The following is a 15,136-nucleotide window of genomic DNA, read 5'->3' on the forward strand; positions in this document are numbered from 1 at the left end:
GGAGTTCCTGAAATCTTGAGGAAGATGACTAGTTTTCATCATCTGCTCTGAAAATTCCTGGCAGTGTTGGCAGGACACTGTATCCATGGCAACATTGTGATCATCTTCTGCTTTAAGCTGCACACATGTGCACACACAAACAAGTCACTGTCATGCATGTTGGTGGCAGATGGGACAGGTGACACTGCTGCCAGCACGGGTCAGAGCCGAGCTGTGTCTGCCATGGCTCAGGGTTGCCTCTAACAATCCCATGGGCTGGCCTTGAGGAAGTTGTCGGGTTTTGCCCTGTCCTAAATTTGGTTTGGTTTAATACAATTTTTTTTTTGGCTGGGGGGTATATTCATAATTAACATTACACTGACTTGGTTGTTTTGTTTCAGAACTACTGTAAGTGTGTTTAAAGTGTTTGCCTTATTGCATAACCTCTTATGCTTACTGGGTTTTTTGATTTTTATTTTTTTTTAATAATTGCATGCTAGGATTGGGTCAGTGTGGAAATCAGTTTTCCCTTGTGCCCATTAGGAAATTCTTCCATAATAGGATTTATTTAGATTGCAAAGTAGAATATATTATAATAAAGGCATAGCATGGCAGAAAAAGGAAAATTAGTTCTTGGAAAAGGAAGTTGAGCCAAAGGCTTCTTTAATTTTTCTTATTTTTTTGTCTGTACTTCATTCCCCTAACTTGTGCTTTTATTGTAGAATTTCTTTTTTGGTCTTTATTTATTTCCTCTCAAACTTAGTAGATACTAAGATTATGGAAATAATATGAAGCCATTTTTTTTTTAGCTTAATGAGGGCAGCTCACATAGGAGTAGCCTTGTTTCAATGGAGCTGTGTAAGATATTAATAAGTGAAAATTGTCACTGTATCAAAATGCATATGGTGGATGTGCCTCAGAAAAAGTACATCAGTTAATCTCTTACTTCTTTACTGTCTTTGCTGGAAATTGCTTAACTGTCATGCCTTCTGCAGAATTGTGTGGTTTTATCCTACTTCAGATTTTTTTATTATAGGAAAACTATTATGTAACAAGTTTTTTGTAAATGACAGTGGCAAATTAGTTACCTTTCTCTCTTTCAGCATTTGTAGGGACCTTATTGCCATAGTAACTGAGCTCTTTATAATGGTTAATGTATTAATGCTCTGAACAGCTCTGTGAGCTGGAGAGGTGCTCCTGCTTCACATGGGAGTCATGGTCTCGTAGGGGAGCTGAGTGATTTATGGATCACAAGCCAATAAGAGCAGAAAGCCTCTCATTCCTTTTGCTGTGGTATAAGGGCCCTCTTGATTGAACTGTCTTTTCTCTGCCCAGCTTTCTCAAATTAATGAATTTTAGTGGAATTGGCTGCAGCCATCTGGAATGTGCTCATTTGCATATAAGATCAGTGTGTCTGTCAGTGTATAGCTCATCAGACTTAATGAACTCTAAAGATACCAAGGAAATTAAATGTATGGATGGCTCCTGTTTATTCTCAGTGGATCATGAGATACTTTTTTTTCTTTTTGTGTATCACAGCACCAAAATTGGCCAGTTTTGATTATACCAGTGCTCATGTAATTGGCATTACAAGGCTCATGTCCGTGCTGATACAGCAGTGCCTTAGAATATCTACCTTTGAAGACTAACCTGTGAAACTTTTTAAGCTTGACTTTGAAATCTTTGCATTCAGAACATTCTGCTATTCTTTGGTTTTTTTTGTTGTTTGGTTATTTTTAATTTTTAGACAGAACGTAGTTCACAAGTGGAAAGGAAACACCGAGACTCATTCGGGATGTTTGACGGTTATGATAGTTGTAGTGAGGACACCAGCAGCAGCTCCAGTTCAGATGAAAGTGAGGAGGAGGTTGCTCCTTTGCCATCCAGTCTCCCAATTATCAAGAACAACGGGCAAGTTTATACTTATCCAGATGGCAAATCTGGCATGGGTAAGTATGTGCTATGTGAGTGCTAGGAGTTGGATATTGGTGGATTTAGCGTGTGCTGGATTGTGACAGTCCCATCTGAAATGTTGGTCCCAACTGAAAAGGGACCAAAGCAGCTAAAGGGTTGGGGTTGGTTGGTTTTGAGAAAGGGAATTGTTTGGGTTCTGCTAAACTGAAATAAGAGAGGGTTTGAATCCTGCTGACAGGGAAGAAATAGTATGGGAACATCTGCCCTCCTGTCAAATGTATTGTGTTTGCACATGCGTGTGTGTGTTCTCATGTGCATTGGTTTTATTCTTGGAGCTTTGAGGACAATGTCAATGTGTTCTGTCTATGCCAGGGCATACCTTTTCTCTGCCCTTTGTTACACGTACAATATGTTTAAATATTTGTTCCTATACTAGGAAAACTTCATTATTGCTACTGTATAAAGCCTGTTAGTGTATACCTGTTCAGTTCTCACTAGCTGTGAGTTGGAGGATACTAGGAAAATAAGTTGAAAGGGAAGATTTCTTTTGTTATCAGGAAAAATATTTTATGTGAAATTCTAGTGATTAATGTAAAGCTCTCTCTGGGCAGAATTTGAGTGTTGTCTCACTGGCATTATGAGTCTTACTCTTAATGAAATACACTGTGGGTGATGCTGTCCATCTCTGGAACATGATTCTAGCCAGAAAAAAGCACTGGTGGGCTGGGGTAATTGGGATATACTAATTTATGAATCAAACAGTAAATCTGGTTTTATTTCAGGTTGGAAGTATTCTGTGTTTAGAGGAAACCAAGATTGGCAAGCCCAGATTCAAAGCAGATGCTTCCTTGAGAACAGTGAAAAACCAATAATCGGCTTGAGCTAATTTAGCTGGGTCATTCACTTGCACCGGAGATGAAATTAATAGGGAGCAGAAAGAGGCACTGTTTCACCAGTGAACTTGAGGTCCTTGCTGTTTAACTGATATTAGTAGTGGTGTTTTAAATTTCTTTTTTTCCTGTGCAATTTTCTTTGGGGTAAAGTCCTCAGAAACTGTTTGATGGTACCACCTCCAGGACCTTCATTCTGTCCACTACATTCTGAATTTTTTTGCAACTTTAACTACACTTTTAATATTTTGAGGTTTTTTTTCTTTCTTCTGATTAGCTACGTGTGAGATGTGTGGGATGGTTGGTGTCCGAGATGCTTTTTACTCTAAAACCAAGCGCTTCTGCAGTGTGTCGTGCTCCAGAAGCTATTCCTCCAACTCCAAGAAGGCCAGCATTCTGGCCAGGCTTCAGGTAGCGGTACAGACACCGTTTTCTTTACATCCTTTCTGTCGTCTGTGATGGTGAAATTGGGTATTTGTATAGATGGCTGCATGTTTGTAGATTAGGTTCTTGGGTTTGAGGGTTTTTCTTTATAGAGTTTCAAAATAGGTATATGTGTGTTGACTTAAAATATTAATCAAGTAATCATCCACGTGTGTCTGTAGTATTCAAGAAAAGAGAAAAATAAATGTCAAGAAATATCATTATACCCTGTCTCAAATTCATTGCAAATGCCAAGAAATTGCATTGCTATTAAATTAGATTAAAAGTTCTTCCTTTTGATCTGCTTTTAAGAGATATCTTTTTTTCAGGTAAACAACAGTGAATCTATAGTGCTGTTCAAGTTGGGATAGTAGTACAAAAGTCATCTTTTGGACACTCCTTACTACTGGTTTTTAAATTTATTTTATATTACGTGTGTCATACTTAGTCTCTGTGTACTTCTGATTTTAGTTTAAATCTGTTGAAGATAGCTGCAGACCTGTGGAAATTTCCTGACAGGAGTTTGGAAAGATGTTATTGACTTGGGTTGTGGTTTTGGTTTTTTTTAGGGTAAACCTCCAACGAAGAAGGCTAAAGTTCTACAAAAACAGCCCTTAGTGGCTAAATTAGCAGCATATGCCCAGTACCAAGCAACTTTACAAAACCAGGCAAAGACAAAAGCAGGTAACAGCATATAAACAGACCTGAAACAAAAACACTGAAAAATTGGTGCCTCGTGAGCAGCTTCCTAACTGAAATAACTTTCCCTTAGCAGCTGTCCCTGTGGAAGGTTTCAGCTGGGGTAACTACATCAATAGTAACAGCTTTACAGCAGCTCCTGTTACCTGCTTTAAACACGTGAGTATTTCTCAGTTTGTGCTTTCCTTCTCTGTGTATATAAGTGAGTCTGTGGAAGTTCTTAAATTCATTTTTTCAAAACATGAATATCCAAATATTTTTCATGATGTGAGTATCGCTACTTTTTAGATAATTTATCTGTCCTTTAAAATAATTCTGAACACCATCAGTTACTTTTATCATAGATACACTCTCATAAACAAAAAGGAAGGCTCTTACATACTTGAGAATTGTTTTTCTTTTGTTCAAGTCACAAAATCATCCCACATACTGCAGAGTAGCAAACCAGCCAACTCAAGCTGTACTGAAAACAGTTACAAAAGGCTTTTTAGATTAAATCGGGCCTGTTCCATTGTGTTGGACTGATCTTTTTGTCACATATTTAGATTTGGGGTTTTCGTTCTTTATTATTTGTCAGATTCTCCCTGTCAGTCATGCTGCCAGGTGGTCTAGTATGGGGGAAAATTAAGGCTGTTAAGAAATCTGAAATTTAAAAAGTTGGTTTTCTTTGTTTTAGAGTTTCAAAAGTTTCAGACAAAAAGATATTCTTTGATGACTGAGGAAAGTAGTGGTTGGGGAGAATATTTAGTGCCATCTGTCTTTAATGTGTTTATAAAATTCCAGGCATGAGACATTAGAATGACAATTAAAATACTGTCATTACTTTTACTTAAGTAAAAGCTTTGACAAAAGGTGTTTTCTCAGCATATTTTTTTAATTTGAGAGGTTGAAGTGTACTGTATTACAATATTTTTGTCTTGCTCTAAATTATGTGCTGAAAGTTGTAATCAAAACAAACATTTTTCTTCATGGAAGTTGTCCATGAGAGAGAAGAGAAATATTTCCTCTTCAGTGCAGGAATTCCTGCTGAGCCCTCTCAGATCATAAACCAGTGGGAGCTGAGGGCTCCTGGCAGTTGGCACTCTGTGAATAGCACCCTTTATGCTCAGAGGCCTCAGCTACTGCCCAGGACAGAGCCTTGCACTAGGAGAACTTGGGGAATTTGTATCAAATTCTGCATGCTCGAGTCAGCATGTTTGCACTTTGCTTTCACAGCTATGTACATGTAATAAGTGATTTCAAAGTCTCGTTTGATAACATGGACTGTGCTATTGGATCTACAAATGTCTCAGGGTGTGTGGCATCCTGTGTTAGAGACAGCTACAGTCGTCAGATCACTTGTAAATTATTATTACATTTTATTAAAAGCAATTGTATCTCCCTTTCTCACTGTTTCATTCATTCAGCTGCACAGTGCCCCAGTAATGTGAATCAAGACCACGCTCGTGGTCACATTGTACCTCCAAGATTTTCACAAGATAATGGCAACAGTACTACCATGTAGCCTGAAAGTTGTTTCTTTTCTGTCCTCATTTTCCTTTTTCATACAAGTAAAATGCAAATCCTGCTGTTTTCTTTGGAGATTTCTACTTCTTTGGTGGATATGAGTTAGTGTTATACAGGTATGATTTGCATTTAACTTTATGTAATTATTTCTTTGAAAAATACATTATTTAGACCAGTCAGAATCTGACAAACACATCAGTGCTCTTTCGTTAGGTCCTTCTCTTTGTCCTACTCTCCATTGATAATTAAACAGTACTCTTTTTGACTTTCTGGAAAGATTATTGCTGTTTTCTATATACTGTATTGCTTTGATTTGTAAAAGTTTGTATTAGTTGATGTTTTTTTACCATCCATATTATGAATTTCATACACCTGTGTGTGTGTGATTGAAGATATAAAGCTTATTCTGTTCAAGATCAAAGTTTTGAGTTGACAGTAAAATCGTGACATATCTACCCTTAAATTCATTATTCAGTAAAATATATTGAATTTACTGGTTATACTGGATATATCTGTATGAATATTTGATAGGGAACATTAGGATCAGTGTTAAAGAAAATTTAAAGGAATTATGAGATGTGAGATTTGGCTTTTTTTTAAGAACCTGACGTACTTAAGTATCTCAGCTCTGATGTAGATTTCTCACATCAGTTTTTCTGGTTTTGTTTTTTTCCTGGGAAGTTATTTCTTCTTCATTTTAAAACAGCTACCTTTTAGAATTAAAGTATCTAAATCTTGGGAAGTTCTTTCTCTTTATGATAAGATTAATTTTAAAGTATTTTGATATACTTTTTGTGCTTCCATGTTACATTTATTCCAGACTTGAGTGTTGAGTAACACTAATGAAATTCAGTAGCAATAGAGTGGTCATGCCTATGATTTCAGCGTTCAGTAAACTGAAGTAGGGAACTGCTTTTGTTTATGTCCTACAGGAAGCCCATGGCAAAGCCAGAATTCCCATTTGTGCACCTTGCAGCCTCTTTTTTTTTATTTTGTCAGATTGCGATAATCAGGCACACAGCAATAGCTGCTGCAAGGAGAAAAACTCAATTTGATGTTTTTAATATTGAGTTATAGTTTAGTCCCATACAGTGAGCTCATTGCTGACCTGCATTCCACTTTTTATCCTCTAAACACTTTTTACTCTTTTCTATAGTTGCTTTTATTAGTTTAAACCATTTCTACAACTGAAAGCAAATTACAGTGGTTTGAGTTATTTCTCAGTACTACTTACTGGACAACTTTATGCACAGTTAAGAGCAATTATTTCTTTTCACTGTATTGCTAATGAGAGGCACATTTCCTGAAGTTCTTTCTTCCACCCGAATTTTATTCTGAGCCGAAATACTTTCATTCTCTTGATTTCATCTGTTTTTAAGCTATATCCAGTGATTTAAGGGAGCATTTCCAGGATGCTACACTGGGTGGCAGTGTTCTGCTTTGAAGGTTTTTGTTTAAACCCTTTTGCATGTTTTCTCCTCTGGCATTACCCACTGTTGGAGCACTGCTCACAAACGAAGTTTCAGCATTCTATACAATTCAGGAATTGGTAGCATCACCACGGTACCAATGGAATCGGTAGCATCACCATCAGGATTTGCCATTAAAATCCTGATTTAAAGTCTACAATCATGGCAGTGTTGATGCCATCCAAAACCTCTAGAAGCCACTTATTTAAGCCACATGAGCTCTTTATTCAGGTGCGTATGTGGAATACTTGGCCTTTAGGTGCTCCTATCAAACAGGCCCTTCCTGACTGCACCTTACCTTGCAGAGAAGGCCCTTGGTGCTCACAGATAGACCCCTCCCAGGTCATGTCCCGGAGCAGGAAGCCAGGAACCAGCTCTTCCTTGTTTGGGAGTGATGTGACGTGGATCTCGTCATGAGTTTGAAAGGTAAATTTGTTCTTACCTGTAAATGATGGTTCTGCTAGTTCACACTATGCCAATCCAGACTGCAGTCACCTTTCAGTCAGCAGATAAGTAAGACTTAACACTTCTCTAGTGCACTTTGAGTTTTTAAAAGCACTCTTCAAACACTCATTGATTAATCAGATGAGACAGAGGAGAGATGAAGGAAGATGGCTGTCACAGCCCTGGTTTATCCAGGTCTTCCTGCTTCAAGAATATCCCTAATGAGTGAAGGAGATTAAGATAGTGCAGTGAAGCAGATGTTCTGTAAACCATCCCTCAGGACAGTATAGTTGTCTGACACTTCAGCAGTGATGCTGCACAGGATGGCTTCCTTCTGGAAAGGGTGAGCCATATGGATTGGTGTAGGAGAACTAGCAGAACCAATGTTTTCACAGACAAGGACAAATTTAACTTTCTGCTATTTCCGTCTATACCAATCCACACTCTGGAAATGAAATTTCCATTTTAAGTTGATGTCAGGAGAAGTCTTTTGATATACTATTCTCACTGAATCAACAGAATAGACGAGCAGGCAATAAAATGTACTTCAGTGCAGGTGGATTATGAAATTAGTCAGCACTTTTATTTTGGATTGTTTGGCTTCATCTGTATCTCTATACGGGCAACAAGATTTGCTAAAATATGCAGTTTGAAAAGTTTATTTCCCCAATTCAATTCAAAAACGTACACGTGTCAATTTAGAGAGGGTAGTGATCACAGGATGGAACTTAAGTTGTATCTGCATATTTTGTGTGTGAAAATAAGCTGTCATCTTTTCAGTTGGATTTTTCTCTGGCTGCCAGTTGGCAGAAGAGAGCTCTGTGGTCTAGACTGGTGTAGATGGGACATAGCAGAACATGAAGAGACAAAGCTTCAAGAATAGAAACTGGCATACTTACATTTCCTTTAAGAGTTGAAACTAGTTTTAAGTTTTGTATAACCTCAAATACTTCAACTAGTGAGGGATTTCCTTTTTTTAAGATAAATTCAGCTTCTAGTGCTACTAATGGCAATTGCTGATTGCCAGCAAAATTCCAATATTGTAATTTTCAGTTATTCAGGATTAATCCAGTTTTCTTCACTCGTAGCTTCTGTTTGAAGCAGTTGGAGGCTGTTCCCACTGGGTGGTTCAGTTCTCTGGGTTTGCAAAGAGCTTTGTAAATGAGACAGTGCAGAGCCAGAGGATCCCTCCTTCAGTTGTCCCAGTGATAGCTGGGTAATCTCTGAACAGATAAGAATTTGTCTTTCTCAGAATTGATGTGACTGTTGTTATAAAACACCCAAGATATGAATCTCTCTCTCCTGGGTAGTCTCAAGTTTATTGCACACTGAGAAATTTTGTAGCTTGTTACCAATATAACTTCGGTTGAGTTACTGTTAAGAATTTAGGTTCTTTGGCACTGTGCATTTCTGGTATCTACAATACCATCTTTGACTGATATTTCATTATGCTCTGTTCAACAAAATGTTCTTCTGGAGATAACAAACTAAATGCAATTTCTATCACCAGCTTCTGCAAACCCTTACGAGTTCATCAGGTGGATATTCTTTCTTGTTCCTAACATATTCCTCACATGGGACAGTGTGGGGGATCTTGCTGTGCCTTTCCTTCTGATGTTCATGACAAAGGTGCCGCTCAGAGCCTTCTGTTCTTTTTGTCTGCTCCATGGAGTGATCACTTGCAGGTGGTGTGAAAGCTTGTTCCTCTGAGAGGATGTGAAGCAGTGGGTGATGAACCCTACCATAATAAATCATCAGAATAGAATAAAGAAATAATTTTTAGGCATTCTTCCAGAAACATGCCTGACTTGCAGAATTTAAAGGTTTTGATGTCTGTGCTACAGGTACCATGATTTTCTTGCAAGTAGAATTGCATAGCGATTTCCATCATTCTTACTAACATCAGTAGTTTCTTCCCAACTGAAATATCATAGAATAAAACTGACCTTTGGGAATGTACAATTTGTGCTTAACTGCTATTTAAACTTGGAATGCTATAGCTTTTTTTTCAGTAAATACACAGGAATAATTGGATACAATTTCAGTATTACGCATAGTTGTCAAATTAAAACAAAAGTAGGTTCTTGTAAGAAACAGTGGTTTCTAACCATGTTTGTTATATGTGTATTCAATGTTTTGTCTTTTTAAGTTGCTTGTAGAACACAGAGATAACAAAAAATTACTATTTTCACATGGTGAGCTGATGACTTTTTAACCCCAACCTTGACAGGCGCCCATGGGGACTTGCTGGGGTGATATTGCAGAAGGAGTGCGAGTGGAGGTTCCAAACACTGACTGCAGCCTACCTACCAAAGTCTTCTGGATAGCTGGAATTGTAAAATTAGCAGGTAAATGTGTTTCAGTTGAAATTAAAATAATCAAAAGAACTATGTGAAAAAATAAGTACTTTAGTCAGCGATCACCTGGTGAGAGAAATGCTGCCATTGGTCAGGTTGGCAGAGCTGTGCCTGTAGATTATACATTGTAGTGCTGTCACTGTTCTACACTGGCTGCTGTGATGCTTGAGAATGTCTTTCCTTGGTTTGATTTTTTAAATATTGCCTCAGAGTGCAGTAAGACTAGTGCAGAGCAGAAAGGAGACGTGGTATAAGACCTGTCAAGAAGCCTCATTATACAAATCACTGGTGAAAAGTTAGAAATTCAAGGTTACGGATCTAAGATATGAAAAAGCAGATACTGTGCATAATTAATTTTGTCCTCTTTTGTGCAATTTCTAAAGGTTTATAGTTCCAGAATTTTAATCTTATTTAAATTGATTTACATGATAATACATGCACATTTATCAAAGTAATCAATTCTGTGCATTAATAGCATCCAGAAATGTGCCAAAAAACCCCAACTTGCTATTAAAAATTACATTTAGAAAATCAGTGTAATGTATATGATGATTGGTCAAAAAATATTCAAACATATTTTATAATCTTGTTTCATTCTTGTATTTTTTTTAAATGCTTTCTTTCAGGCTACAATGCTCTGCTGAGATATGAAGGATTTGAAAATGATTCGAGTCTTGACTTCTGGTGCAACATTTGTGGCTCTGACATCCACCCAGTTGGTTGGTGTGCAACCAGTGGGAAGCCCTTAGTTCCTCCTCGCAGTATGTAAATAGTAGTCTTACTGATTTCAAAGTCTCTATTCAACTAAATTTGCTCATGATCCAGATAGCAAAATGTTCTTTTGCCATAACTTTTTCAACAGTTATGAATTAATAATTTTAACTTTTGACTGATGCTGTTTTTCTTGGAGTAGCCCATCTGATGTGACTCAAAGCTTTTAAGACTGGGGTGGCAGCAGTTAGCTAATCAGTTATGGGAATATGCACTTATTTTATTTATACTTTGGTATTAAGTTGTTCACCCTGGGCTATTATCTTAATCTTGGATAGCATTCATTCTCTAAAGAGGCTTTTTGTCATTATTGTCATCTAGGCCTTGTAATAGTCATCTGGGATTTCTTCTTTACGTATTCCTGACTCTAATATTAGTCTCTAATGGGCACAGTTAAAAATCAGTGGCTTATTTCTTCCCCTTCATTTGCAACAGGCATCCAACACAAATACACAAACTGGAAAGCTTTTCTAGTGAAACGACTTACTGGTGCCAAAACACTTCCTCCTGACTTTTCTCAGAAGGTAAGGCTGATCCAGTATCAATGATGTTCTATAAAGAAAACTGCAGCACAGTGTGAAGAACTGAAATATTTTACAGTGGCACATTAGCTTCTCTTGCAGGGAAGGAGATACAGTAGTTTCTTCCCTTAGACACAGTTTTCCTTGGAATCCCTTCTCCAGTTATGTCCACACTTGTCAGTATGTATTTGGTAAACTTTGCTCTAGAAAGAATAGCTGTCTGTAAAAACTAGTTGGTCTATTTTAATTTTAAAATATCCCATTTTAAAAAATCCACAGAAAACCCAGAAGTGCTCATGAGTTACCCTGTGATATTTAAGAAAATTAAAACTGATTTTTCTAATTCAGGAATTACTTGTTTCATGAACTGAACAGAATATGTTAATATAGCATGGATGTAGAAGGAATGAAGATCATAGTTTTAAATCTTAGTATTTTTTTCCTGCTCTGGACTAGGTTTCCTCCTGTCTTAGTCATACCTTCAGGTGTGGCAGCTGCTGTATAGTGTGCTGGAAGTTTACTTGCCAATATTGTGAGATGATGGTATATATAGTTCTTAGTGGAAATATGCAAGCTTAATTCATTGTTTTACACTGCATGTAATGTTTTAAAACCAACCAAAATGCCTTTCTGCGGTTGTTAATTTTTATTTTACAATTGCCTCACTTGGAAGCCAAATTAAATTGGCAAGATCTCAGTCCTTTGGAGAGGTGGTAATGAAAATGGCAAGTGACAGATACTGCTTTTTAATACAGTCTGTTTTCACGGAGCAGATTAACATCTATTTCTTTTGTATATTTTCAAGAAATACTTTTGTAAATGGCCAGCTTTAATTATGTTGAAGATTTGTTTTCCATGCCTTAAAACAAAGCATTTTAATCCTGTTTTTAAAATGCTGTATTTTGAGTGGATGACACAGCAAGAACAAAAAATCTTGAGGTTTTTCTTGTTAAAGTTGTTTCTCAAGGTAACTTCAGCCATTGTTAACAACTGGACAAGCTTTCATTATGTCAATTGAAAATTCCTTGAACTTATGTGAGAATTGTATCTCATCTTAAGGGATGACCTTGAAACAATTAAGGCATTGTAGGATCTGTTCTTAGTTTTCTGAAATATTTTGTTACAATGAAATAGAAGACAAGTTGTCATTTCTCTGGCATGATTAACGAGTACTTCAATTAAATGAAGTGTGTCAATACTGTGCTTTAAAAGACAGGAAATGGAAAAACAGAAGATATTGTTACAGAATGTATGTTTTGTGTTGTTTCAAGGTGTCTGAGAGTATGCAGTACCCATTCAAAACTTCCATGAGGGTAGAAGTAGTGGACAAGACGCACCTCTGCCGGACAAGAGTGGCAGTGGTGGACAGTGTTGTTGGGGGCCGCCTGAGATTGGTGTATGAAGAGAGTGAGGACAAAACTGATGACTTCTGGTGCCATATGTACAGCCCACTCATTCATCATATTGGCTGGTCTCGAAGTATAGGACACAGGTTCAAAAGATCTGGTAAGTTTGGTTTGGGTTAGAGGTGTTTTGTAGGTAGTGTTGGCTGGGAGGAGTTTGGCTTGAGCAGTTCTGTTGCTTTATACAATTAGTCAAACTACCTTGAATAATGGTACTTGAGGATGTTATGTAATGTGGCCCAGGGGTTTTACCAATTTTATGACACTCAGGAATTTTAGTTAAAATTACAATTAACATACTATACAGCAGTGGAAAAGCCAGAATAACCTTTAGTGTGTAGAAGATTCAGTGATAAACAGAGGCTTGCAAACTAAAGGTAGAAAAACCTTTAACTGCACAATTCAAGCATGATAGACTTCACTTTTCATGCTGATACCTGGAATTACAGCCCTACTCCACAAACTCCTAGTTTCTTCACATCTAACTCCTTTCTACAATGCAATGTGGACATGTATCCTAGTAGAAACAGAATTTCTATTTACTGGCGAGTTTAAAGACTGTCTAATATTTTATAATTGCAGTATTTACATGATTTAGAGGGCATTTGGGAATGGGCTGGGAAAATGAAGTGACAGTGTGATAGAGGGGACACAATTAAGGCCTTTGCTAACTAAAATACAAAAGCAATTGTAATTTGAAATAGTTCAGACTTCTAAACAAACAAAAAGAAAGTGTGGGTTTTTTATTATTTCTCTGTTCCTTTGAGCTGGTATCCCTTGTAAGAGACAGAATTTCTGTAAAGCATTCTAAAAGGCTTCCCTTCAGGAAAAGGCCTTCAGTTTCCCTAACGCTTCAACTTTCTCTGAAGCCATTTATAAATAGACATACACACACATGCATTTCAAGTGATTATATGTAATTATATAAAAATATATATAAATGTAATTTTCTGTCATAGCATAGTGCAAAGTAATTTAAACCTGCCCATTTTTTGCAAAAACTTCTATGTTACACTTTCATCAATTTTGTGACGTAATCAAATGGTCTTGTAAATACTGGATATTGGCGGGTTTTTTCCATAAATTGTTTGTTTTATAGAGGCAGTTCAGGTTGAAGTCAGCAAGGAAAATGGATGGATTATGTCCTCCAGATTTTTGTGGTAGTGTTACTAATAAACTGTGGGCCTCCCAACACCAGTGATTGTGTGGTATTGGTTAACATGTTCAGAAAAACATATTGTGTGCTCTGTGAACAAAACTTCTGAACAATATTATAGTATTATTATTATTATTCCTTGTAGATATTACAAAGAAACAGGACGGACATTTTGATGCACCCCCACACTTATTTACGAAGGTGAGTTGAGTAGCTGGAACACTCTTTGCAGAGTTGATTGAGGACCTTCAGTTCCTGTTGTGTGTAAACCTGACCTGAAACTCTGTTTACATCCTGGCCCAGCACAAGTGTTTCTGCTTGTGTCATCCAATCTGATCTCCTTGATATAAGCAGACATGGTAGAACAGATATTTCAGTCTGTTGCTTTGGCAGTGTTGGGGTATGTTTTGTTCCAGGCTCATTAAATTCTTTGTTGCTGCTGCTGTTCTGTGATTCTTTAGGTCAAAGAGGTTGATGCAGCTGGAGAGTGGTTTAAAGAAGGAATGAAATTGGAAGCTATAGACCCCCTAAACCTTTCAGCAATATGTGTGGCAACTATCAGAAAGGTAAGAAAGCAAATGTGCGTTTTGGGGAGGGGAAGAGGAATCCTTTTCTCCTAACCTTTATTCAGGCTTGAAACAAGAAGCTCAAAACCAAAATTAGGAGAGTTCATTTGCACAGTGAATAGGGTATGTTTGTCAATTGTTCATATACAACCGCTATGAAAATGTGCTTATGTAAATTTGACTTTAAGCTCTGGAAATTCAGCCTTACCTTTAGTTAGAATGTATTTGTGAGAGGAATTTACAGGAAAATGTTCTGCTAATTATACCAAGTGTTTTGCAACTGTTCAAAACCAGATCTCATCTTGCTGACTTGCAGAAGTTTATGAAGATATTTTAAGGCTGTCCTTCTTTCTTAGTTTGATTGAAAGGGAACCAATCCATGTGAAATCTGCTTTAAAAGAGAAAATGTAAAAAGCAGCTTAGCTGAATTGTTTAACCTTTCCAGTGAGGAGAATTGTTTTGATTTTGAGTAATGGCATACTGAATATCCTTGCAAGCTGAGGAATAGACTCAGTTATAAAGCTTTAGAAATAGGGCTGTTGTTCACAAGAAAAATAAACTAGAGATCAGAAAAAGGAAATGTTCATCTCAAAACTTTGCAGTTATCAAAGGTACATGTAACAGTGGTATTCACAGTCCTAGAGACAGATATGATTTGGAGGGTTTTTGTTATAATTGAATATCCTTCTAAGTGTGCTTCCATTATTATTGAATTGCTTTCACTCTTGAAATGTGGCATGCTTTCTTTCTCGCTTTCTCACCCAGCTGAAGGTATTTAATGTGAAATTTTGTTTCTCTTTACCAAGGTATTAGCAGATGGCTATCTTATGATTGGGATTGATGGCTCAGAAGCAGCAGATGGGTCTGATTGGTTTTGTTACCATGCCACTTCCCCTTCTATTTTCCCTGTTGGTTTCTGTGAAATTAACATGATTGAACTAACTCCGCCCAGAGGTACAGGTAGCATTCTGACACCTTCTATTGTTAATACTGCTCAGTGATTCTGTGTGTGCCATATGCTTTGTTTCTTAACTCAGC

General features: G+C 37.2%; 1 protein-coding gene across 13 annotated transcripts in view; it reads left to right on the forward strand.

The window, feature by feature from the left end:
* MBTD1 (mbt domain containing 1) overlaps positions 1–15,136 on the forward strand; it is a 35,255-nt gene that overhangs the window by 5,783 nt on the left and 14,336 nt on the right. For 4 of the 13 annotated variants that reach the window (XM_064728823.1, XM_064728834.1, XM_064728825.1 and 1 more), the window contains 11 exons: positions 1,727–1,928; positions 3,061–3,200; positions 3,776–3,890; positions 3,979–4,064; positions 9,555–9,672; positions 10,308–10,442; positions 10,888–10,976; positions 12,245–12,479; positions 13,678–13,733; positions 13,994–14,098; positions 14,905–15,058. In XM_064728823.1, the coding sequence (XP_064584893.1) occupies positions 1,727–1,928; positions 3,061–3,200; positions 3,776–3,890; positions 3,979–4,064; positions 9,555–9,672; positions 10,308–10,442; positions 10,888–10,976; positions 12,245–12,479; positions 13,678–13,733; positions 13,994–14,098; positions 14,905–15,058 (1,435 nt within the window). Of the gene's footprint in view, positions 1–1,726; positions 1,929–3,060; positions 3,201–3,775; positions 3,891–3,978; positions 4,065–9,554; positions 9,673–10,307; positions 10,443–10,887; positions 10,977–12,244; positions 12,480–13,677; positions 13,734–13,993; positions 14,099–14,904; positions 15,059–15,136 lie in introns of those variants that run through there. The other 9 variants (XM_064728828.1, XM_064728836.1, XM_064728832.1 and 6 more) reach the window with 7 other exon arrangements.

The sequence above is a fragment of the Zonotrichia leucophrys genome, chromosome 18 (assembly GCF_028769735.1).
Source record: "Zonotrichia leucophrys gambelii isolate GWCS_2022_RI chromosome 18, RI_Zleu_2.0, whole genome shotgun sequence".
In the NCBI taxonomy this organism is placed as follows: Eukaryota; Metazoa; Chordata; class Aves; order Passeriformes; family Passerellidae; genus Zonotrichia; species Zonotrichia leucophrys.